We start from the raw sequence: 23,794 nt of genomic DNA on the forward strand, positions 1-23,794 counted from the left end.
CCATGTGAATTGTAGTATCCCAAAAAAGAAGCATATACAGATTGCTATCTTGTATGAATGCAAATCAATAGAGGCAGATTTCAAAGTTTTCTCCATATCTTTTTATATAAGGATGTTTAGTTCAAAACAAATAAAACAAAAAACAAAACAAAACAAATAAAACCTAAATTTTAATCCCAATTAATTATCTGTGAGATTTTGGGAAAATTACTTAGCAGCATTTTTGAGCCTTGGGTTTACATTCTCACGTAATGATGATGATGATGGTGATGACTATTAATCATTTAGTTGCTGGCATATGTCATGTGATATAACAGTTTTATGTCTGATCTTTGTAGTAACCATTCAAAGTATGTGATTGTTATCTGTATTTTATAGAAGAGGACTCAGAGGCTCAGATAAGAAGTTAGGAAATATATATAGTTAAAAATTTGAGAGCTAGCAATTGGACCACACGTTCTGGCTTGAATGCCCATGATGCGCCTTAGGTTTTGCACCTTATCACCATTTGTATCATTTTTACAGGATGTGTCTCAGATCTTCATTGTTCCTCTCCTGTGTCCTTTTCTAATTTGGAAGACCTCACTCCTTAGTGTTCTCTCTGCTCTCATCTTTATTTCCTACAATCTACCCTTAACTCCAAAACCAAAGCAGTTTTGCAAAACATAAGGCAATCTGTGCCACCCATGGCTTCTAACTTACTCAGAGTAAGAACCAAGGCCCTTTTAGTGGCTTATAATCCCACCCATGATCTGACCTCCGCCACCTCTCAGGCCTCATTTCCTATTTTCTACCCATTGCTGCCCTTGTGCCAGCCCTACTGGCCACCTTGTTGTTTCTCGGACATCCCAAGCATTAATTCAAGGTATCCCATCTCATGGATTCAGTCACATTGTGGTTAAAGACCTGGGCTGAGACTGTCAGGGCTCAAATACTGGCTGTCTCCCTACCAATAAGGCAGACAGTTAACATTTTTGCATCTTAGTTTCTTCACTTATAAAATAATAAACTATCTTTATGTATATTATTTTTATGAAGTCCCAAGAAACTTACCCATATATAACAGCACATGTCTTAAGTCTTCAATATCATACACACAATGAACTTTACTTTCTATATGGTTTTCCTCATACTCAGATATGATTGTCTTTGTCTTCTATCTGTCAAAATTCTGGCCACTTTCCATGGCTTGGAATAAGTATTAGCTGCTCTCCAAAGATTTTCCCCATTTATACAATATACTTAATAGCTCTATCATCTATTATGCCAGAAATTTTCCTTTATTTCTCAATTATCTCATTCTTTTTATTCCAAGTTATAGATGGTTCTATGCATTTTCTTCAAAGACTCTAAACACTCTGTATTTGCTTTTTATGATTGCTCCAACAGATTATCACAAACCTGGTGGCCTAAAGCAAAACAAACTTACTGTCTTTGGTTCTTTACATTAGAAGTCTGACCTGGGTCTCAGTGAACTAAATCAAAGGGCTGGTAGGGCTCTGTTCCTTTCTGGAATCTCTAGGGGAGAATTTGTCTCTTTGCCTTTTCTTACTTCTAGAAGCAGTCCATGTCCCTTCCATTATCTTCAAAGCCAACAACATCACATCTCTGACTGTTGTTCTACAGTTGTATTTCCCTCTCCATCTCTTCTGTCTCACTCTTCCTATTGTTAAGGACTGACCCTTACAGTTACATTGGACATACCAGGAGAATCCAGGAGAATCTCCCCATCTCAAGTTTCTTAACTTAATTACACCTGCAAAGTTCCTTTTGCCCTGTAAAGTAATATGATCACAGGCTCTGGGTGTTAGGACTTGGACAAATAGGAGGGACGGGAGCTGTTGTTCTGCCAACCACAAATTCTTTGCAAAACGAACGATAGATAATTCTTTCTTTCTTTATTTCTTTTTCTTTCTCTTTCTCTTTCTTTCTTTCTTTCTTTCTTTCTTTCTTTCTTTCTCTTTCTTTCTTTCTCTCTTTCTTTCTTTCTTTCTTTCTTTCTTTCTTTCTTTCTTATTTGTATTTTTTTAGAGAGAGAGAGTGCAAGTGGAGAAGAGGGACAGAGAGAGAGAGAAAGAGAATCTTAAGCGGGTTCCATGCTCAACATGGAGCATGATGTGGGGCTTGGTCCCATGACCGTGGGATCATGACCTGAGCAGAAATCAAGAGTCTCAACTGACTGAACCACTGAGGCACCCCTGCTCAATTCTTCTTTATGTATCTCACAGTATCTAGCCCAGAATAATATTTGAGTTGAATTGAAGGTTTTCTAATGAACTAAGTAATAGTAATCTTATACTCCAGATAATTCCTGACCTTAAAAAGTCCCTAAAAAGCATCTTGGCTAATGTTGACCTTCTATATCACCGTTTTGATGTATCTGCTATGTTTGGGGGCGTTGTATCATAGGTTTTATGGGGGTAATGTAGAGGAAGTTTTCCAGTATTTAGTTAACTGATTCTTAAATCCACCCTCATTTGGCAGGAGCTGTGCAGTGAATACCGTAACTATGTGAGAAATGGACGACTTCCCTGCACCAGAGAGAACGACCCCATTGAGGGCCCAGATGGAAAAATGCATGGCAATACATGCTCCATGTGTGAGGCCTTTTTGTGAGTAAAACCACAGCCACTGCTGCTGAGTGTGAGAGAAGATAGGCCTAGGACAGGCAAGGGAGGTGATTTTGAAGGTTTCCTCTAGGAGGTAGATATGGAAGCTATCTTTGCATTATTTTCAAGGATTTACAATTAAAAAGCCATATCCTTAGCACATTTCTTTGAGGTGTTCTCAGTGTTCTAAACTGTACTTGAATTGTTCCAGGGAGTACTATGTGCTAAGGGCAAAGTCCCCCAGAGTTAATGGCATACAAGGACTGAGAAATTTGTTCTCTGCTTACATACTACCATGAATAATCCAAAGATGTGATTGTTAGGTGCTAACAAATGGAACATTTGCTAACATCTAGTAAATATTTTCAAGCATCCTCATTGCTTTCTGGGGAGAAGAACCGTATCTTTATTTTCCAGAAAAATGTAGTGGTAAATTTGCTTACTGGTTTGCTATGACATGTGTGTCTTATTCTTTAAGCAACATTAAACACAGAAAACAATATGGACAGGTGTGCGTTTACTCTCCTACTCCCAAGCTAAGTTGGTAGAGGTATGGAGGTAATGGGATATTTCTATCTAGAGAGAGTTCCCATTTAGGATAACATGTACTGGGTACTAGGAATGATTCTTCTCCCTCCCCCTCCTGCAGCCAGCAAGAAGCAAAAGAAAAAGAAGAAGCTGAATCCAAAGCAAAAGCTAAGAGAGAAGCTGAAAAGGTAGTTGTCCTGGAAGTTTAATACCACACTAAAAGATGAGGTTTTGCAGTTTTTCTGTAAAAATAACATGCAATTACTGAAAGCCTGTGTCAGAGAACTCAAGGTTCATCGAGTCTAGGAATTGATACAATTTTCTTTAAGGATCAAATAGTAGATATTTTAGGTTGTGGCCATCCAGTCTCTGTCACAACTCTGCTGTTGTAGCTGTAAAGCAGCCATAGATGATATGCAGACAAATGGGCATGGCTGTGTTCCAATAAAACTTTATTTATTTAAGGAGGTGGTGGGCCAGGTTTTGCTTACAGGCCATAGTTGGCAAACATATGATTTACTTCATTCCCGAGTTTTAAATGAAGGTTTAAAATCCAGAAAGAAGGAAGAACTTGCTTACAAAGGCAGTGGGACTATTGGTATCTGAATCCACATCTTCATATTTCAAAGTACTCACAGTTAAAAAATGGAAACAAAAGAATTGAAACCTAGACCTCTGGACACCAAATCTAGCATTACTCCTAACCCACCATGTAGTTTTTGATGACCACATTTGGTGAAATCAGTTGTTTTCCTTGCTTTACCTTTATTTCTGGTGACAGCATTTGGGAGAAAATAAAAATAATACATTGGGTACACTAGGATAATCTAGGATAACATTTTCTTGGCTTCAAAAAGACTGATTCCAAGTATATTTTTTCAAATTTGTGGTCATTTCCTTGCCCCCATCAAAAACGAGTCTTATGTGTGATTGCAGATTCAGTCTGGATTTGGGGGTTACACCTCAAGGAAAAAGGAAGAGAAACCTCTTTTTAAATCGTGGTGTTTAGGGGAGGGTGGGTGATGGGTATTGAGGAGGGCACCTTTTGGGATGAGCACTGGGTGTTGTATGGAAACCAATTTGACAATAAACTTCATATATTTAAAAAATCAATAAATCAATAAATCAATAAATCAATAAATCATGTGTGTTTAGTAGGAATTGATTGAAAAATTCAATCGCCAGAAAAAAATATATCTGTAGGTCATTTTTTGTTGTTTCTAGGAAGCACTTAGTAGGAACCCAACAAAGTAATTTATAAGAAAATACCCCTACTCTTGCCCTTTCTCCTCCTTTAGGATACATGCAGTGAATTTCGGAGCCTTTTGCAAAATGGAAATCTTTTCTGCACACGAGAAAACGATCCCGTGCGTGGCCCAGATGGCAAGACCCACGGCAACAAGTGTGCCATGTGTAAAGCTGTCTTGTGAGTACACAAATGAAGCCCCTGCTGTGAGCTGGCAGATATGGTGGAAGGCAAAGAGCCAGGATAATAATACACATTGTGTTTGTCCTTTCTTTACATATAAAGGGAGCAAATTATTATCTGTAGAGCATTTTTAGGCAAATCTTCCTCTATAAAGGCCAAGATTTACAATTCTAGAAATAGACAATATATCTAGGTTGTTACATTCTCTCTTAGTTCTGGGGTAGAGCCTACCTATTAATAGATCACAACATCTTTCTTTGTAAAATTTTAGGTCCTTTGCTGTCAAATGGATCCCTTCTCTAGATTATAATTACCACTGGGAATATAATACACATATTTTGCTATCAGTCTAACTCTTCTACCTACATTTTTTAAAATACCACATTTTTCACAGAATGAAAATAAATTCTTTATACAAAGCTCAGAAGTACACATAAAATATTTAACTCATTTAATAGCCATTTACTGACTCTCTACAATGTACAATGTGAATAATGATTGTTCATAGATGGATTAAATAATCTCAGAAATCATATGGTTGACTAAAGATTAGACATGGGTACAAGTTAATAAAATATGAGGGGGGAACTGCTAAATGAAAAATGATGTGTACAGTGTATTATGGTACTTCAGGGAAGAGAGAGTTAATAGGAAGTTTTATGGGGGAATAGAACTGGTCTTTATAATTTGGATTAGATATGAACTGTACAGGAAGGAATGAGAGGGGCAGAGGGCAACAGCATGGGTAAAGCTCTGAAATTAAGAAAACAGTAATCTGAACAACAAAGAGCAAGTCATGTAGTTTAGTTAGAACTTAGCCACTTTGCTGGCTTTGAATGCCAGATCAAGGATTTTGAAGTCAATGCTATACATAGTGGGAAGCTGCTAACATTTTTCGGGTAAGAGAGTAAGTGGCATAAATATGGTTCCTTTGGGAAGATTCATACGTCACCAATAAAGAGGGGGGGGGGAAGAGAAGGAAAAGACTAAGATTCAGAATGCTACTGGTGATGGTAGGGGTTTGCAGGAATCCAGGAGCCACTAGATCTCATCAGAGCCAGAGAAATAAGAGGGAAGGTGAATGGATCAACATTGGAGATATGAAAACAGTGTCACAGTGTCAACAGCCATGGGGGCTGCGGGGAAGGGGACAGAGATGGCTCTAGTGTTTTCTTCTTCATGAAAAGAGAGAATCCAGGAGCAAGGACACATTTGGTGGAGGAGGTAGTTCTTGTTGGACCTCTTGAATATGAGGTGTTTGAGAAGAATCCAGCTGGAGAGTCACAGTGAGCATTTAGGAAGTGGTAGTAAACCGCTCACGTGGCCTTGCTTGTGTTTGTGTACATGTTGGTTTTCCTCTACAGTAGTGAGAGCTCTTCTAGGCAGAAGGACTCCATGTAATTCGTCTTTCTATTTTCAAAGGAGGGCCTGCAACCTAGTGGATGTTCAGTAAATGCTGGTGGATTCTGTACAAATCTATTTGGGTCACACGATGAGCAACTCAGAGAAATGGGCTCCGCTCTCTGTAATCTGTTATTCCGTACTTCCCCCTTTCTAATTTCCAGCCAGAAAGAAGATGAAGAAAGAAAGAGAAAAGAAGAGGAAGATCAGAGAAACGCTGCGGGACATAGTTCCCATGGTGGTGGTGGCGGAGGAGGGAAAGCGCAGGTGAGAGGACCTCTAATTTCCACGACCAGGGTGGACGCAAGTATCTGACAAGAGCACCATGGCAGAGCCTGGCATAAAGGGGAATGAATGTCAGGCTGAGTTTGAAAGCATTCTCTGAAGGACAGGGGAGTTTCCCCTTGAAACTGCAGGGTAATATCTCAGCAAATTTTAGTTTCTCTATGGCTCGTTTTGATTTCTTTAACCCTGGAAATAATGAACATGATGACCTCATCCCAGTCTCCTGACCCCTTTTTATATAGTGTAGCTCTCAGGCCATTAATTGATCATAAGAGTGTTAGGTGGTATAAACATGGAGATAGTCCTCAGCAGCATCACATGCTCTTTATTTTCTTCTATTATTCTCTTTCCTTCGATAGGGTCACTTTTTCAGGGCATTTTTTCTGTTGATCCAAGGCAGCATAATATGGTGAAAGAGCATGGTTTTCAGAACCACATAGTTTGGGGTAGACCCTGCAACCCATTATGCAGCATTGAATAAATTACTTCATGTCGCTGAACTCTAGCTTCCCTTATCTAGCAGTACTCTTACAGGGACAAAATAAAATAATTTAGGCAAGTTTTTAGCACATTTGCTGAGACATTTTTAAGAGTCAGAATGACAGTGTTGCCTATAAACCCAGTCCTTGGGCCTGTGAACACTCCTGCATAAGATTACAGCTGCTTGATTTCACTTCTTACGACCTTAGGATATCAAGATCCTCTCTTTGCTTCCAGATCTGACACAGGCCTGACATATGTCTTTGATAAATTCTGGCTATTCTGTTTTTCTATCTTTTCTCCTTAAGGAGGCTACATCCTCACTCTCAAGAATGAGCACTCAAAAGTCCCCTGTTTGTCTTCTCCACAGTTATCTTGAGCCTGCCTTCCTTAGCATTTTGTATAACTTTGTACTTTCTTCCAGCAATTCTTTCTCCCTTCTGTCTACACCAGAGGTCAGCTTTTTTTTTTCTTCTGTAAAAGGCCAGATAGCAAATATTTTAGGCATTGTGAGTCATATGGACTCTGTTTCTCCTATTCCATTCTGACATTATTGTGGGAAAGCAGCCATAAATATATCTAAATGAATGAGTTGAGGGTGTGTTTCAAGTTTTGATTTGTAAAACCCCCATATATAAGAACAGCTGGATAGATTAGTCTTTTTTTTTTTTTTTTAATTTTATTTTTGGGACAGAGAGAGACAGAGCATGAACGGGGGAAGGGCAGAGAGAGAGGGAGACACAGAATCGGAAACAGGCTCCAGGCTCTGAGCCATCAGCCCAGAGCCTGATGCGGGGCTCGAACTCACGGACCGCGAGATCGTGACCTGGCTGAAGTCGGACGCTTAACCGACTGCGCCACCCAGTTGCCCCTAGATTAGTCTTATAGGTTATAGTTTGCCAACCCTTCATCTGTGCTATTAAATCCCAGCCAGCTTTATAATTTCCTTGTGTAGAACCTTAGAGCATAACTATGACAACTGATCTCTTAGCATATGGGTGATTCCAGTCCCTCTTTCTCTGTAGATAGCAGTGCTGGACATTGTAATAACAGAAATTCAAATCGTTTAATGAATTTAACAATGCAACAAACCAAGTAATCCAAGAGACCTACTCTCCTCTCCTTTTTCAGGACCAATGTGCAGAGTTTCGGGGAAAGATGCAAAACGGAAAACTCACCTGTACTCGGGAGCGTGATCCTGTACGTGACGCTGATGGCAAGGCATACAACAATAAATGTACCATGTGCAAGGAGATACTGTAAGTACTTCTTTCAGCTGGCAGTCTCAAAGATAGTCCCCAGTTCCTCCTGAATGACTAGCTATTTCTCATTTACTTATAGCTCCCTCCTGAAAAATTGTTTTTGTTAATTCCCAAGTATTATCTCTTTCCCTTATATCCCGTAAGAAACAATGAGCCTTAGCAATGGCAGCTAATCATTGTCTGATTCCTAGTCTGTTTTCCCTCATAATTCTGTGACCTGCAATTGCCATCATGATAGAGCATTTCTCTTTAGAACATATAATGCCTAAGTCCTGGGGAGAGTTCACGAAGGTCATTTGGAATAGTTGACCAGCATAGTTTAAGAGGGTTGTTTCTTGCCGTGTGTGAGGAACACATTTATTGCATAATCCAGAGTGTTTCTTCTGTGTGTTTTCCCTTGGTGAGTGTACTGAATTGGAGTGCTTTCTGGTCCAACTCAGCCACTCTTGATTTGTGTTGCTGGGTCAAGGAGCATAACCACCCTTGTACATGGAGATAGTTTTCTGGGTGACCTTGATAGGTACTCATAGTTTTAAAATTTGATGCATATATCATAATGCTATTAATTATGACACTTAATTGATATGAATTTAATAAGTATTTAATGCTTCTCCACACATACATCTTTTTCACCTTTCTCCTTGAAAAGAAATTACAGTCTTGTGATAGTGTAGGCCATGTGAGAAAATCTGATTAGTTCAAATGTTGCATTTTACAGATGAGAAAAACTGAAATTTTTCTTTTTTTAACTTTTTTATTTTGAGACAGACAGAGACAGTGTGAGTAGGGGACAGACAGAGCAGGGCTGGGAGAGAAAGAGGGAGAGAGAGAGAGAAAGAGAGAGAGAGAGAGAGAGAGAGAGAGAGAGAGAGAGAGAGACTGACTCCCAAGCAGGCTCTGCACCATCAGCACAGAGCCTAATGTGGGGCTTGAACTCACGAAACCGTGAGATCATCACCTGAGCCGAAACCGAGAGTCAGACGCTTAACCAACTGAGCCACCCAGGCGCCCCTGAAATTTTTTTAACTTCAGGGTCTCATGGGGAAGTGAACTTCAGAGCCGAAATCAGAATCCAGTTCCTCTGAATACTAGCCTAATATTTATTCACATTATGAAAATTTGTCAGTAGAAGCAGGGCAGTAGAGTAGAGCAGTGCTAGGGTTTTAGCATCAGATAATTTCAGCTTCATGTTCTGGACAGGTTATTTCACTTTCCTAGGCTTCCATCTGCCCATATTTATAATGGTGGTAGAGGCAACAATAATCATCATAGCCTCTAGTGTTTGTTTTGAAAGGTAAATGAAAAGAACCAGGTAAAACTCTCTACACAGTGCCTTGCACAAAGAAGGCATTCAATAAATGTGAATTGTCACTATTAATGCCATCAGTAGTGTCCAGTAAATAATAGGCATCAGCATGAATAGTAATAAATAATAACTAATGTTACGATTTCCTGCACTACACTGTGTTGTCCTTTTGCACGACTTCTACTTTGCAGATATGACTAACATAACTGAGAGAGCATTTCACTTAGGACTTTGCTTCTTTTTGCCACATATATTAATAGATAATTTTGTTAAGGAACAAATGACGATTCTCCAATGCAAAAAAATGTGTAAGATAAAATTTTGCCAATGTAATCATTGTCATCTATATTATAAGATACTCATCTGGAGTATTTAACAAAACACAACATAGATGGAATATTTTTTACAATCTTTAGAAATCACTCATCTGACAATGAATGGTTTTTGACTGTCTGCATTGTAACAGGCACTGGTCATGGACAAGCATTCTTCATGTGAACAAGACAAAGTTCCTGCCATGTAATTATAATGTAATATAGAACAGACAAGTTATAAATAAATAAACAAATAACTACATAGCACAGGGATAGATGGTAATATGGAAAATAAAGCAGAGTAAGGCTTTATTTATGGTGTTCAGGGAAAGCCTGACGTGTGAGGGACACCCGTAAAGAGTAAGTGAAGTGAACCATGTGGACATCTAGAGGAAGAAAGTTTCAGGCAGAGCAAGAACCAGTGAAAACTTTTGAAGATGTAAAATTACCAAGCTGAAAAACAGAAAGGAGGTCAGCATGTCTCAAAATTATTGCATAGAAGATTGCAGAAAATGAGTATGGGGACATTAAATAAGGCTTTTTTAGGCCAAGAAAAGGATATTGGATTTTATTCCATGTGTGATCAGAGGTCACTGGAGGTTTTTGATCAGAGCCATGATTATCCCTCGAGTGGCATTAAACTGAATCATTACAGTACCCTCTTAATCCAATAGTACTTGATTAAAATTTCATGACTTTATATTTGTTTGAATCTTCAGGATCTATTTTACTGCCACTTCCCTATTTCTTATACATGCAAAGGGAACTCCCTAAAAAGAATATATACATGTATATATGTTATATACATACATACACATGTTGTTTTGTGTACAACACCAAATGAAACTTGGAAAGAAAAGTAAATGTACTAGATCTTGAGCCAACTGCATCAGAATGACCTGGCTTGTTGAAAATCAGGCTACAGAGTCCCAGTCTAAATCTTGTCAGTAAACCTGTTGGGATAGTCAGTGGATCTGAATTTTTAAAAGTTTCACAGGTGTTTCTTAATGTGCATGAAAACTTAGAGACCACTGGCATAAATATTTTATCAGAAAAGAGTTTAAAAAAAAAAAAACATGATCCTAAGGTATTTTCTAGATTACTTATCTTCTTTCTATCTTGGGTTCCATACTTTAAAAACTAATACCCTAATGGGTTGATCTACAAGTCAAGGCACTAGACTGGTGAATTGGTGAGGTATTAAAAACCACGACGTAGCATGAAAAGATGAGGACACTGGGCCTGAGACTTGAAACTTGCCTCTAAATATCTGATGAGTTAATATCGAGAAGAGCTAATGGGTTCAGCAAACTTGTTCTGTGTTGTCCTGGGATTGTGAAGACCAAAGGACGAAAGTTAAAGGTAAATTTGGACACAAATAAAGGAGACTTTGAAATTACTTGAGTTTGTCTACCTAGAATACCTATCTACCCTATAGACCCTGTGATGAGGAAGCTTCTTAATAACCAAGCTGACTCTCAGCTTTGAGGATGCACAGAGATTCTCTGTGAAGGAAACGTAGGATATGAACTCTAAGGCTCCTTCCAAACCTGAGTTTCTACTAACAGGATGACTATTGACTCTTGTCTCTTCCAGAGAAAGAGAAGCAGAGGAAAATAAGCACTCTGACTATAGATCAAATGAGACTCAATCAGCATCAGAAAAGGTGAGTCACTAACTAGATTTTGATAAAAATGGTCTTTCTGTAAGTCAACACTTGGCTATCAAAAATACAGAAAGAGAATGTCAATGTTGCCAACTAAGATCTTTGCCCTAAGAAGGTCAGAAGCCATCATAAACGTCAGTATTGCTGATAACTTGTTCAGTGTGGAAATTTCATGCCAAACGGAAATCTTTCAGTCTAACACATTACAAAGCACTTTTATAAATCGTAGTTTATTTAATTCTCTCAACAACCTGATCAAATACATTTTTTTAACCTTATTTTATAGATGGGGAGAATGAGGCTCAGCTGCTGTAACAAATTGCTATCGACAGTGGCTTGAAACAGCACAGATGCATTATCTTATATTTCTGGAGTTCAGAAGTCCTAACTGGATCTCACACTGTGTTAAAACTAAGGTGTCAGTAGGGCTGCATTTCTTTGTGGAGGCTGTAGAGAAGATCTGTTTCGTTGCCTTTTCTAACTTCTGGAGGCTTCCTGCATTGGCTCATGGCCACCTTTAAACTTAGTGGTGTCCACTTGAATCATTTTCATGTGGCATCACTCTGATATTGAATTCTCTGCCTCCCTCTTTCACTCCTGAGAACCTTTGTGATCACTCTGAGCCACACAGATAAATTAGGATAATCTGTCACCATTTTAAGGTCTGCTGATTAGCAATCTTAATTCTATCTTCCACCTTAATTTTTCCTTGCCATGTAAGGTAGCATATTTATAGGTTCCAGGAATTAGAATCTGGTCATGTTTGTAGGTCATTTATATTGCCTCCCAGCAAGGTTAAGTGGCTTCCTGACTCTTGAGTCAAAATCTTCAGACTTTCAAGCCCAATCAAATACTATGTGAAAATAGTCATTTCCAATATCATCTTTCCTTATTTTTAGGATACGTGTGATGAGTTTAGAAGCCAAATGAAAAATGGACAACTTATCTGCACCCGAGAAAGTGACCCTGTTCGGGGTCCAGATGGCAAAACACACGGCAATAAATGTGCCATGTGTAAGGACAAACTGTGAGTATTTTTCAAAAATGGGGCTTTAATTGTGAATATTACAGTATAATAACCGTTTCTCCTTTCTCATCAGTTTGAGAAAATGACTTTTTTTTTAAAATAGATCAGGGCGCCTGGGTGGCTTAGTCAGTTAAGCATCTGACTTTGACTCAAGTAATGATTTTGTGGTTCATAAGTTCGAGGCCTGCATCAGGCTCTGTGCTAACAGCTCAGGGCCTGAAGCCTGCTTCGCGTTCCATGACTCTCTCTTTCTGCTCCTTCTCCACTCATGCTCTGTTTATCTCTCTCTCTCAAAAATAAATAAACATTAAAAAAATGTTTTTTAATGAAAAAAATAAAACAGATCTAATTATTAATGAGGTGTTTGTTCACTCTGGCTGAAATGTTTTTGTTTTTTTCCCCCCCATTTTTTTCTTCAAGGGAAAGGGAAGCAGCTGAAAAAAAAAAGAAAGAGGAGGACAACATGAGAAACACAGGGGAAAAGAGCAATGAAAACCAGGTAGTGCGTGTTAGACATACTAACACTTAAAGCTGGATGTTTGATTGTAAGGTTAATTCTTTCAACAAATATTGATGGAATGCCAACTGAACCCACTCATTGTGGGCATAATGATAAACAGGAAACCATGGCCAGATGTGGCAAAGAAATAGCATGTGAACCAGTGCCCTAAAAGCAACTCTGATGCACTTAACCACCTGTTTGCAGGACCAGTGACAAGTGTCAAGTTTTGGTTGTTATCAAGGGGATTTCTTCTCTGAGGTTTTAAAACAAACAAACAAACAAACAATTAAGCAAAAAGACACCAAAATTACAAACAAGAAAGCAAATATCAAAAACTTGGAGCTCTGGGGGCGCCTGGGTGGCGCAGTCGGTTGAGCGTCCGACTTCAACCAGGTCACGATCTCGCGGTCCGTGAGTTCGAGCCCCACGTCGGGCTCTGGGCTGATGGCTCAGAGCCTGGAGCTTGCTTCCCATTCTGTGTCTCCCTCTCTCTCTGCCCCTGCCCCGTTCATGCTCTGTCTCTCTCTGTCCCAAAAATAAATAAACGTTGGAAAAAAAAAAAAAAACAAAAAAAAAAAACTTGGAGCTCTGATGATAAATTCTTGAATTGATGGTCCAGTGTCATCTTGTATTCAACTTGGGCTTTAAATTTTTTTTTAATTTTTTTAATGTTTACTCATTTTTGAGAGAGAGAGAGAGACAGAGTGCTAGTGGGGTAGGGGCAGAGAAAGAGGGAGACCCAGACTCACTGAAGTCTGAAGCAGACTCCAGGCTCTGAGCTGTCAGCACAGAGCCCACTGCAGGGCTCAAACCCACAAACCGTGAGATCATGACCTGAGCCAAAATCAGATCCTTAACCAACTGAGCCACACATGTGCCCCCAGTTTGGGCTTTAAAAATAATGTTCAAGGAGCAATGGGGTGTCTCAGTCGGTTAAGCATCAGACTCTATTTCAACTCAGGTCATGATCTCCTGTTTTGTGAGTTTGAGCCCCATGTCTCTGTCTCTGTCTCTCTCTCTCAAAAATAAACATTAAAAAAATAATAGAAAAAACAATATTCAGTGCTTTATAATACTAACACATAGACTGTGACACAGCACAATCTCCTCCAATCCATCTATGGACTCCAATTAGAAAAGAGAAATTGTGAAGTTTCCCCAGGGAAGTTTTCCCATTAATGAGGGAACTTTTCATTAGGTCTATACTGACTTACAAAATGAACCATGAATAGTAATTTTCATTTTTTAAAAATATGTTGGGCACATGCATTTTGGTAAATGAATGGGCTTGAGAAAAGATTTTGTTATCCAACTCTAAATGATCTCTTCGGGCCATCTATTCTATTTCTAATCCTGGTCAATATTTTTCTTTTTTTAATATCTATTTTAGAAATTTCAAACAAAAAATACTGTCTACATTCATATATGAAAAATATCCAGACATTGTCTGTGTGTGTTTTGTGGCAAAAAGAGAACTATGGTCTTACCTACAAATGCAAAGTAAAATTTTTCACAGAACACATGCATCATCATATAAACCAGCCCAGTAGAAACTTTTGGTTCTAGAATAAATGTCATGGGGATATAAAGTACACATGGGGAGTATAGTCAGTAACAATGTATTAACTTTATATGGTAACAGATGGTAACTAGATTTATTGTGATGACCATTTTGCAAAGTATGCAAGTGCCAAATCACTATGTTGTATACCTGAAACTAGTATAATATTGTACGTCAGTTATACCTCCTTAAAAAAACTAATAAACAGGCCTTCCCAAAATCAATGCAGTAGGCGGTACTGTTGCAATTTTTCAGTTGAGAAAAACTCAAGGGAAGTTAACTACACAGAGGTAATAAATAGAAAAGCCGGAGATTGCACCCATAAAGCAAAGATTGCAATATGGTGCTATCATAAACATAGAAGTGTGTGGCATTTGGAGTATATGGAAAAGGAAATAATTCCAGCAACTACCAAAAATGATGGCTGTGAGATATTTAGTATTTGGATCAAGTATTCAATTCCAGAGGACTTTTTTACTGCTGCAGTTAAAAGTAGTTCTGGAGTTGTTCATGGGTATCACACTTTAAAGAAAGAAGGTTAACTATCATCTAGGTTACTAGCGGTGTCTTTCAAGGGCATCTTCCCATATCTCTACTTTGGCTCTTTGAACTTACAATTTCTGTAGATGTCTAAAAATTTCCAGATCCTGTGAACTCCATTCCATTGCCTTTTTTTTAAGGTTCTTATTTTTCAATGAATGTACAAAGCCACATTACCTTCTTACAAGTGCTTAGGACTTTTATTCTCTGCCAGGTGAAAGCCCAGAAGACGGGAAAGCTTGTTAACAGATTTCTGAACACGATTCCAATGTTGAGTTTAATTACTTCATCACTTTGAGCCTTATATTCTCATCTGTAAAATGAGGATAATGAATGTTTATCTTCTAGGTTTTTTTATGACAACCAAAGGAAATCCACTAGAGCACACAACAAAATGCCTGGCATATGATAATACAGACTTGATTTTTGCCAAGAGAGCATCTTTCAGTTCATTCCAGGGCTTTTGTATGTGTGGAGTATTATGTAGAGGTGCAGGGAGACAGGTGTAGCACTCGGCCTGCTGCAAATTGTGTTAACACACTACAGGCTGCCTGACACAGTAGTAAAATTCCACTGGGATGCTATGGAGAGGATTCTAACTTCATAAACAGATATTGAATAAAGTTCCTTTGAAACACATTCCATCTCCAACATTTTGTTGTCTCTAGATTTTTATTTCCCCCCTTAAGTATTATAAGTTTATATCTCGCAAGTTACACTTAAAGTTTTAGAGATCAGGGGTGCCTGGGTGGCTTAGTCGGTTGAGCGTTCGACTTTGGCTCAGGTCATGATTTCACGGTTTGTGAGTTCGAGCCCTGCATCTGGCTCTGTGCTGACAGCTCAGAGCCTGGAACCTGCTTCGGATTCTGTGTCTCCCTCTCTCTCTGCCCCTACCCTGATTATGCTCTGTCTCTCTCCATCTCTCAAAAATTAATAAACATTAGAAAAAAATTTTTTAAGTTTTAGAGATCAGACTATCTAACATCTCTTTTTTCCTCAGGATCGATGCCATGAATTCCGGAACATGGTGAGAGAGGGAAAGCTTATCTGCACAAGAGAAAATAACCCTGTTCGAGGCCCCGATGGCAAGATGCACGTCAACAAGTGTGCTATGTGTCAGAGCATCTTGTACGTGAAGAGGTTTATCAATCACTTTGGCACGTTGTGCTCATTTGTGAGGAGATAGTTATTTTTTTTGTCTCTTTTTTAATATTTATTTTTGAGAGAGAGAGAGAGTGAGTCAGGGAAGTGCAGAAAGAGAGGGGGTCAGAAGATCTGAAGCGGGCTCTGCTCTGACACTGGAGAGCCCAATGTGGGTCTCGAACCCACAAATCGTGAGGTCATGACCTGACCCTAAGTCCGACACTCAACCAGTGACTGAGCCACCCAGGTGCCCTAGAGATAGTTCTTTTTAATTTAAAAGTTAAGACCCTGGGCATCACACATTAAAAATATAGTAGGCCTTCACTTTAGAAGAGGACAGTAAGCTTCTAGAACACTCTCATAAGAAATTTTCGTTTTGATAATGAGAAGCATAATTGTACCTGGAGCATCTGGGACAGGGAGACAGCTGTTGTAAAGTGTGCCAAAATCACGGACTTTCAGGAGCTGAGGAACACGGGACATGCCAGTTCACTCTGCAGTGTTTCACTTCCTCTTATATATAAAGGAAGAAATTACTACATAATAGACTTTCTGTGGGGATTCAAAGAGATAATATTTTTTAAACGTTTATAAACTTTAAAGCAATATAACTATATAATGAAAATGAATATTGGAGAGTTCAGTTCTAATTTAATATGAAAAAGAAAAAAGAGAAATGAAACATCACACCACATGAAGGCCATACAAATATTTTACTAAGGAAAACATGCAATGGCCTTCTAGGAGCATATATCATTCGGGTGACAGCATAGTAGCTGAATTTATGAAAGTTGATAACATTGCCACAAATGAATTATGACAATTCCAATAATTAGGACTCATTAGTAAATATATATATAGATAGATATTAGATATTTTTTAGATACGAGAAAATGGTGTTAGATTTGCTAAGGTTTAGAATTAGAGAAATACTTAGTTTAAAAAACTCACTAATAACCCTATAAAAAAAATGATCTAGGCTTTTTTATTCTGCAGTGAGAGAGAAGCTAATGAAAGAAAAAAGAACGATGAAGAAAAATCAAACACCAAGCCCTCAAATGACGCAAAGGTTATTTTTTCTTAATGTTTATTTATTTCTGAAAGATAGAGAACGAGCAGGGGAGGGACAGAACAGAGAGAGGAGGACAGAGGATCCAAAGCAGGCTCCACACTGACAGCAGAGAGCCCGATGCTGGGCTGGGAACTCACAAACCGTGAGCCCACGTTGGACACTCAACCCATGGAGCCACGTAGGCACCCCACAGAGATTGTTTCTTAAAAGATATGAAGATGACTATTTTGCCATCTATCCTCAGCATCTTACATTCTCCAGTTTTTTGATAATAAAAATGCTAATGTTCTGCTTCAAAGAAAAGAGACTGCTAATGTTTGCATTTTGGTTATAACAACATTTTTTTCTGTCCTTAAGGTTTAACATTTTTCTCAATTTTGTAGAGAATTCTCCTGCAGTGTGTGTCCACTATTGCTTTATTCTCTCCTCTTTGGGAGAAATAGGGATTGAAAAATAGAGTATAAAAATCTTTACAACCTCAACTGCATGCTTATCTCTGACACTAAATGTGAAATGAGGTTTCAGGTAGTTTGTTGACATTGATTTTTACAATTCAGGTAATATAAACTAATTTCAAAGCTTCCTCTTCAGCTTCTCTCCTTGTTGTCTTTTTTCTGTTTCCTCCAGATGGCTTTCTGAGCATCAATGACTCAATAGTGTGTATGTCTATGCTGCCTTTTCTATTTACTTTTCAATGCAAAGAAGACATGTTCAGTCCTTTGCAATAATAATCACATTTGTAGCATTAGATTCCTGTGATATTGTCCTTGGGTCAAGAGTACACCTCATGTGGAAAATGAGAGAAAGGAAGAAAGGAAGCAAGGAAGGAAAGGGTATGGGAGACAAGGAGATCTGTCAAGAATTACCTCCCTGCATTTTTGGGACCAGTGCAGAGAGATTCAGAATGAAGTGGGGGATGGAAAGTTTAAAGTCTGGGTGCTCCTTGGCCTACATTGCCAGGGGAAGTGCACTGAGTCTGAACTCAGAGCTAAGAAAAGACTTTCTGAAATCAAGCTTGAGAAAGCCACCAAGCCAAGAAGGGGGAAAATCCTGTTCACTTGCCCTTTCTCATTTTCTAGGATGAGTGCAGTAACTTTCGGGAGTACGTGAGGAATGATGAGCTCATGTGCACGCGAGAGAATGACCCCGTGCGAGGTGCTGATGGAAAGTTATACAAAAACAAGTGCTACATGTGCAGAACTATCATGTGAGTAAGAGGATCCTGTTACCCTCTTCAGTGGGGCAATTGCATTTTTATTTTTATTTTTATATTTTTCAATGCAAAAAGGAGTTTTTATTAAAGCATGGAGATAGGATATGTGGAAATTGCATTTTTAGGAGCTGCTGGTTAAATAAATGTGTGCACACAAATCAATGGAATCCTTAAAATAAGTCTTTAGATTCAAGGCCCTTAAAAGTTGAGAACACCTGGTATAGGAGAAAGAACACTTGGACTTGGAGACAGGAAATCCAGGTGTAAATTCTAACTATGATATTTACTAACTGTGTCACTCAAAAGAAAAATTTTTTTCAACTCTCAGGATCATAGCTACAAGAAATTGTTCCAAATCTTTGTTCTGTGACTAGATCAGACTTATCAGAGAAGTCTTTCTTTTTAAGAAATATAGATTTTTACACCCCAAAATATATTGTGAGAAAATTCAGAGCTAAGGAACTTGTTTTTTAGAAAGGGTTTCTAGGTTATTTTGACAAACAACCATATTTGGGGACAATGGACATGGTAGAGATTAATGAGCATGGCTATGAAAAACACTGTGTGAACATGATAATAATAATCAGTATTTTTTTTTAGCTCTTTGTAGTATGTTCCTGGAGATAATAATCATCAATAGTACCCTCTTTGTATGTTCTAGGAAAGCTAATCTCAAGGAATTGAAGCAACTTGTCCAAGGTTATATGTCGATTAAGTGATGAGCACTCTAAACCAGTTCGCCTTTGTGTACCTTTCTTTACATCATCCTCTGGTTGAATGTTCTATATCACATTTTATTCAGGGTTACTTAACATCCCCCTGGAAGTTATAGGAGGTAGTCTTTGTGGCTATACCTTTAAACTACTTTCTGTCTTCTTCTATAGTCAAAAAGAAGCTTTGGAAAGGGCAAGAATTCGAGAAAAGTCGTCCCACATTAGATCTTCTGCAGAGAAAAACAGCTCAGCTTCCTCCAGTTCTTCTCTGGTAAGAATGGCTGCTTCAGAAAAGATACTCATTAACTTAAAGCACCTATGCTTGGGGTGTGTTGCCACTCGCTCTCCATGAACTTCATTTCTATGGAAAGGCCTTGGAAAGGCTAATCCAGTGTAACTCCAAATCCTTTGTCTGTAGTTCATGCTCAGTGAGAGTTCTGGGATGACTGGGCATATTATTCTGTGCTCTTTTAGATTATTAGTCCTGCTCCAAACCAATTTAGTACGTTTTCAACATTTTAAAACATGAATGTGACTTATTGCTCATGTGGTCCAATAAATAATTTTAGCAGACCAGAAAGACTCCTCATCCAGCTTCCTTTTGCTCCCCATCCCCAAACCAGCCCTCCTCCCAATAGCCCAGAGAGGTGTGCTGAGCATGTTCAAACTTGTGAAATTCCACCAATCATCAATTCACAGTGGTTAAAACTTGCTTCTTCAAAATACAAGTTGAAGGCCATCAGTAATGTACACCTTAGTGTAAATTAGCCTGAGAGAGAGAGTTCGAGTGGGAGAGGGGCTGAGAGAGAGGGAGACAGAGGATCTGAAGTGGGCTCTGCTCTGCTCTGGCAGCAGAGAGCCCAATGTCAGGCTCAAATTCATGAACCATGTGATCATGACCTGAGTCGAAGCTGGACGCTTAATGACCTGAGCCAACCAAGGGCCCCACTGTTTGCTTTTTTAGAGCTTTGCCAAGGTGGGGACTAGAAAGGAGGAAAGGGGGGTAAGAGAACATGAAGTATACTCATGAAGTAGAATATCAAATTGGCCCCTAAAAGTAAGACTTAACACCTCGTCCGATGACCAAGAAAAAAAGAAAGAAAAGTATCAAACATGAATTTTATCTTATTATTTGCCCAATTTAAGTAGGATAATGAGTTGCACTAGTGAAATACATAGTAATGACATATTTCTAGTAAATTAGACACTTCGCTAGGAATCCCATAAGCATGAAGATAAACTATTCACAAATCTGTTCTTTTTTCCCCAGCTTTATTGAGATATAATTGACATATAACATTGTGTGAATTTAAGATGTACAGTGTGTTGATTTAGTACACTTCTTTGTTTCAAAATGATACCACCGTAGTGTTAGCAAACATTGCCATCATCTCACATAATTACCATTTTTGTGTGTGTTGAGAACATTTAAGATTCTTCACTTACCAACTCTCAAGTATATAATACAGCATTATTAGCTATAATCACCATGCTGTATATTACACCCCCAGAATTTATTTATCTTATAGCTGAATATTTGTACCCTTTGACCAATATCTCCCATTTCCCCCAATCCTATTTCCCTGGTAACCATCATTCTATACTCTGTTTCTGACTCTGAATTTTTGGTTTCCACATATAAGTGATATCATAGAGTATTTGTCTTTGTCTGACTCTAGCATTATGCCTTAAAGATTCATCTAAGTTGTCATAAATGATGGGATTTCCTTCTTTCTAATGGTAGGAATTCCTTCTTTCCAGTGGCGTGGGTGTGTGTGGATGTGTATGGGTGTGTATATAACACATATTCTTTTTTTTAAATTTTTTTTAAATGTTTATTTATTCTTGAAAGAGACCGAGAATGAGGGAGGGAAGAGCAGAGAGAGACACACACACAGAATCTAAAGCATGCTCCAGGCTCCGCACTGTCAGCACAGAGCCCAATGCGGGGCTCAAACTCACAAACTGAAAGATCATGACATGAGCTAAAGTCGGACGCTTAACCACTGAGCCACCCAGGCATTCCTATAACACATATTCTTTATCCACTCATCCACTGATGGGCATTTAGGTTGTTTCTGTATCTTGGCTACTGGGAATAATAAAATCTGTTCTTTTTTTAAAAAACATTTTACTGAAGTATAATAGTCATATAGAAGAAGTATGCTTTTCATGAGTGTACAGCTACATGAAATATCACAAAGGGACCACACCTGTGATAATAGCACCTAGGTCGAGAAATGAGATATTGCCAGCAGACCAGAAGCCTCATCAAGGTTCTTCCTAATGTACAATCTCATTTTGAGCTGAGCTTTTCCTTGGAGATGAGAACCATATCCATTATTCATTTCATCATCCATCCATTCATTCGACAAATGTTTATTGAACACCCACATTTTCCAAGCATTATTTATGTGTATGAGAATGATAGCCATAAACACAGCAGACGAAACTGTCTACACTCATGGAGTTTATATTTGAAGAACATAGGTAATCGATAACACGAATGAATAAAGTGTAAATCCAAGGGGATAATAAAATAAAATAACGATGTAGCAAATACTGGGATCGGAGTAAGGGGGGGATACAATTTTAAGTAGCCTGTACAGGAAAGCACTCTGAGGTGACATTTACACCAATGCCTAATGGGATTGATTCCATACATGTAAGTGAGAAGACAGCATTCCAAGAAAAGAATAGCAAAGCTCCAAGGAAGGGGTTAAAGACAGCAAAGAATCCAGTGTAGCTGAAATAGAGTAACCTCAAAGAGAGCCATAGAAGAGGAGGTCATTAAAGTAACAGAAGGCCATATTATATAGGATTTTGTAGACCAGACTAAAGATACTGAGGGGCCCCTCAGTAAAGATACTGGGTGGCTCAGTTGGTTGGGCCTCAGACTTGGGCTCAGGTCATGATCTCATGGTCCATGAGTTCGAGCCCCTTGTCGGGCTCTGTGCTGACAGCTTGGAGTCTAAGTCTGCTTCAGATTCTGTGTCTCCCTCTCTCTCTCTGCCCCTTCCCACTCATGCTCTGTCTGTGTCTCAAAAATAAATAAAACATTAAAAAATATTTAAAAAATAAAGACACTGACTATCATTCTGAACCAAGGTTTTATAAAGAGGAGTGATGTGATCTGATTTATTTTTTAAAAGAATAACTTTGCATAATATATTGAAAATAAACTACAGGGAGGCAAGAGCAAAATCTGGACAGCTGGTTAGTCATAGCAGTCATCAATGGAAGAGATGATGGTAGTTTATACCACGGCAGTGGTGGTAGAAGTCATGAGAGGTGGTTGGATCCTGGGTCTGCTCTGAAGGTAGACTCAACCATACTTGGTTCAGAGTTGTTATAGTACATAAGAAAAACGAGAAGCAGGGATGCGTGGGTTGCTCAGTCAGTTAAGCATCCGACTTTGGCTCAGGTCACGATCTCATGGTTTGTGAGTTCAAGCCCCATGTCGGGCTCTGTGCTGACAGCTCAGAGCTTGGAGCCTCCTTCAGATTCTGTGTCTCCCTCTCTCTCCGCCCCTCGCCTGCTTGCATTCTGTCTCTCTCTCTCTCTCAAAAATAAATGAACATTAAAAAAAAAAATTTTAATGTATAAAAAAGAAGAAAAAAGAGAAGCAGCCTGTCTTTGTTGTTTCCGTATAATGCTTTATCCTAGTAGTTTTGAACCTTGTAGCAGCAGATACATGAAAAAATACTAAGGATATATGTGGTTCAGTCCTGCCTTTGTCAGTGATTCATAGACGGTGCTTGTCTAAATTCTCCCTGATTATCTATTAATATGGAAATCATCATAATCTAAAGCAGTCCATTTGGATGTTTTAATTATTTATCTAAACAACTATACTAGCAAACAAGTATTTCTGTATGAATGGCTACAGATATGGTACTATTAAATTTTCTCTTTTCAGTCTGTTTCAAAGAGTGGTTTTCAAGGAATTTATTAGTTTCATCTAAGTTGTCATGTTTATTGGCATATAGCTATAACATATCCACATCATGCTTTAATATCTATATCTAGCGAAACCCCTTTTTATTTTTAATATTGCTAATGTATATTTCTTGACTTTTTATCAGTTTTGCAAATGGTTTATCAATTTATTAATCTTTTTAAACAACCAGTGGTTGGCTTTGTTCTGTTTTCTATTTCATTAATTTCTCTTCTGTATTATTGTTTTCTTCTATTTTCTTTGAGTTTAGTTTGTTTATTATTTGCTAGCTTCTCGACATGGAAGTTTGGGTCACTGATCTTAAAACTTTCTTCTTTGCCAATTATAAAATTGTTACAACTGTCCCCATATCACTGCTTTAGCTGCTGTGATTTGACATCTGGTAGTTTTGTCATCATTCAGTTTAAAACACTTCTACATTAATTTGAATCATGAGTTATTTAGAAATCGGTTGGTTGATTTTTAAATAGTGAGTGTCTATGACCTATGTTACAGTTCCTTTACTAATCTTTTATTCAGATGTGACTGAGGAAATCAAAAGGTTTTTCCAAGCCCATCCCTCTTGAGTGCCATTGACAAAATCTGATTTATGTTTTGCTTGCTCAGGATTCTGAGATGTGCAAACACTACCGAGTATTACCCAAGATGGGTTACCTTTGCCCAAAGAATTTACATCCTGTCTGTGGTGATGATGGCCAGACATACAACAATCCCTGCATGCTCTGTCATGAAAACCTGTAAGTCTACAAGTTGCACTATTATATCTTCAAGGGTAGAGGTTCTTG

At 38.4% G+C, this 23,794-nt stretch overlaps 1 protein-coding gene across 2 annotated transcripts in view; it reads left to right on the forward strand.

The window, feature by feature from the left end:
• The window catches only part of SPINK5 (serine peptidase inhibitor Kazal type 5), a 76,681-nt gene that overhangs the window by 47,317 nt on the left and 5,570 nt on the right, over window positions 1-23,794 (forward strand). For both annotated transcript variants that reach the window (XM_045493168.1, XM_045493176.1), the window contains 13 exons: window positions 2,485-2,612; window positions 3,259-3,325; window positions 4,436-4,563; window positions 6,132-6,234; window positions 7,864-7,991; window positions 11,211-11,280; window positions 12,180-12,307; window positions 12,728-12,806; window positions 15,911-16,038; window positions 17,050-17,122; window positions 18,205-18,332; window positions 19,223-19,322; window positions 23,616-23,746. In XM_045493168.1, coding sequence (XP_045349124.1) covers window positions 2,485-2,612; window positions 3,259-3,325; window positions 4,436-4,563; window positions 6,132-6,234; window positions 7,864-7,991; window positions 11,211-11,280; window positions 12,180-12,307; window positions 12,728-12,806; window positions 15,911-16,038; window positions 17,050-17,122; window positions 18,205-18,332; window positions 19,223-19,322; window positions 23,616-23,746 — 1,391 coding nt within the window. The remainder of the gene's footprint in view (window positions 1-2,484; window positions 2,613-3,258; window positions 3,326-4,435; window positions 4,564-6,131; window positions 6,235-7,863; window positions 7,992-11,210; window positions 11,281-12,179; window positions 12,308-12,727; window positions 12,807-15,910; window positions 16,039-17,049; window positions 17,123-18,204; window positions 18,333-19,222; window positions 19,323-23,615; window positions 23,747-23,794) is intronic.

The sequence above is a fragment of the Leopardus geoffroyi genome, chromosome A1, assembly GCF_018350155.1.
Source record: "Leopardus geoffroyi isolate Oge1 chromosome A1, O.geoffroyi_Oge1_pat1.0, whole genome shotgun sequence".
NCBI lineage: Eukaryota > Metazoa > Chordata > Mammalia > Carnivora > Felidae > Leopardus > Leopardus geoffroyi.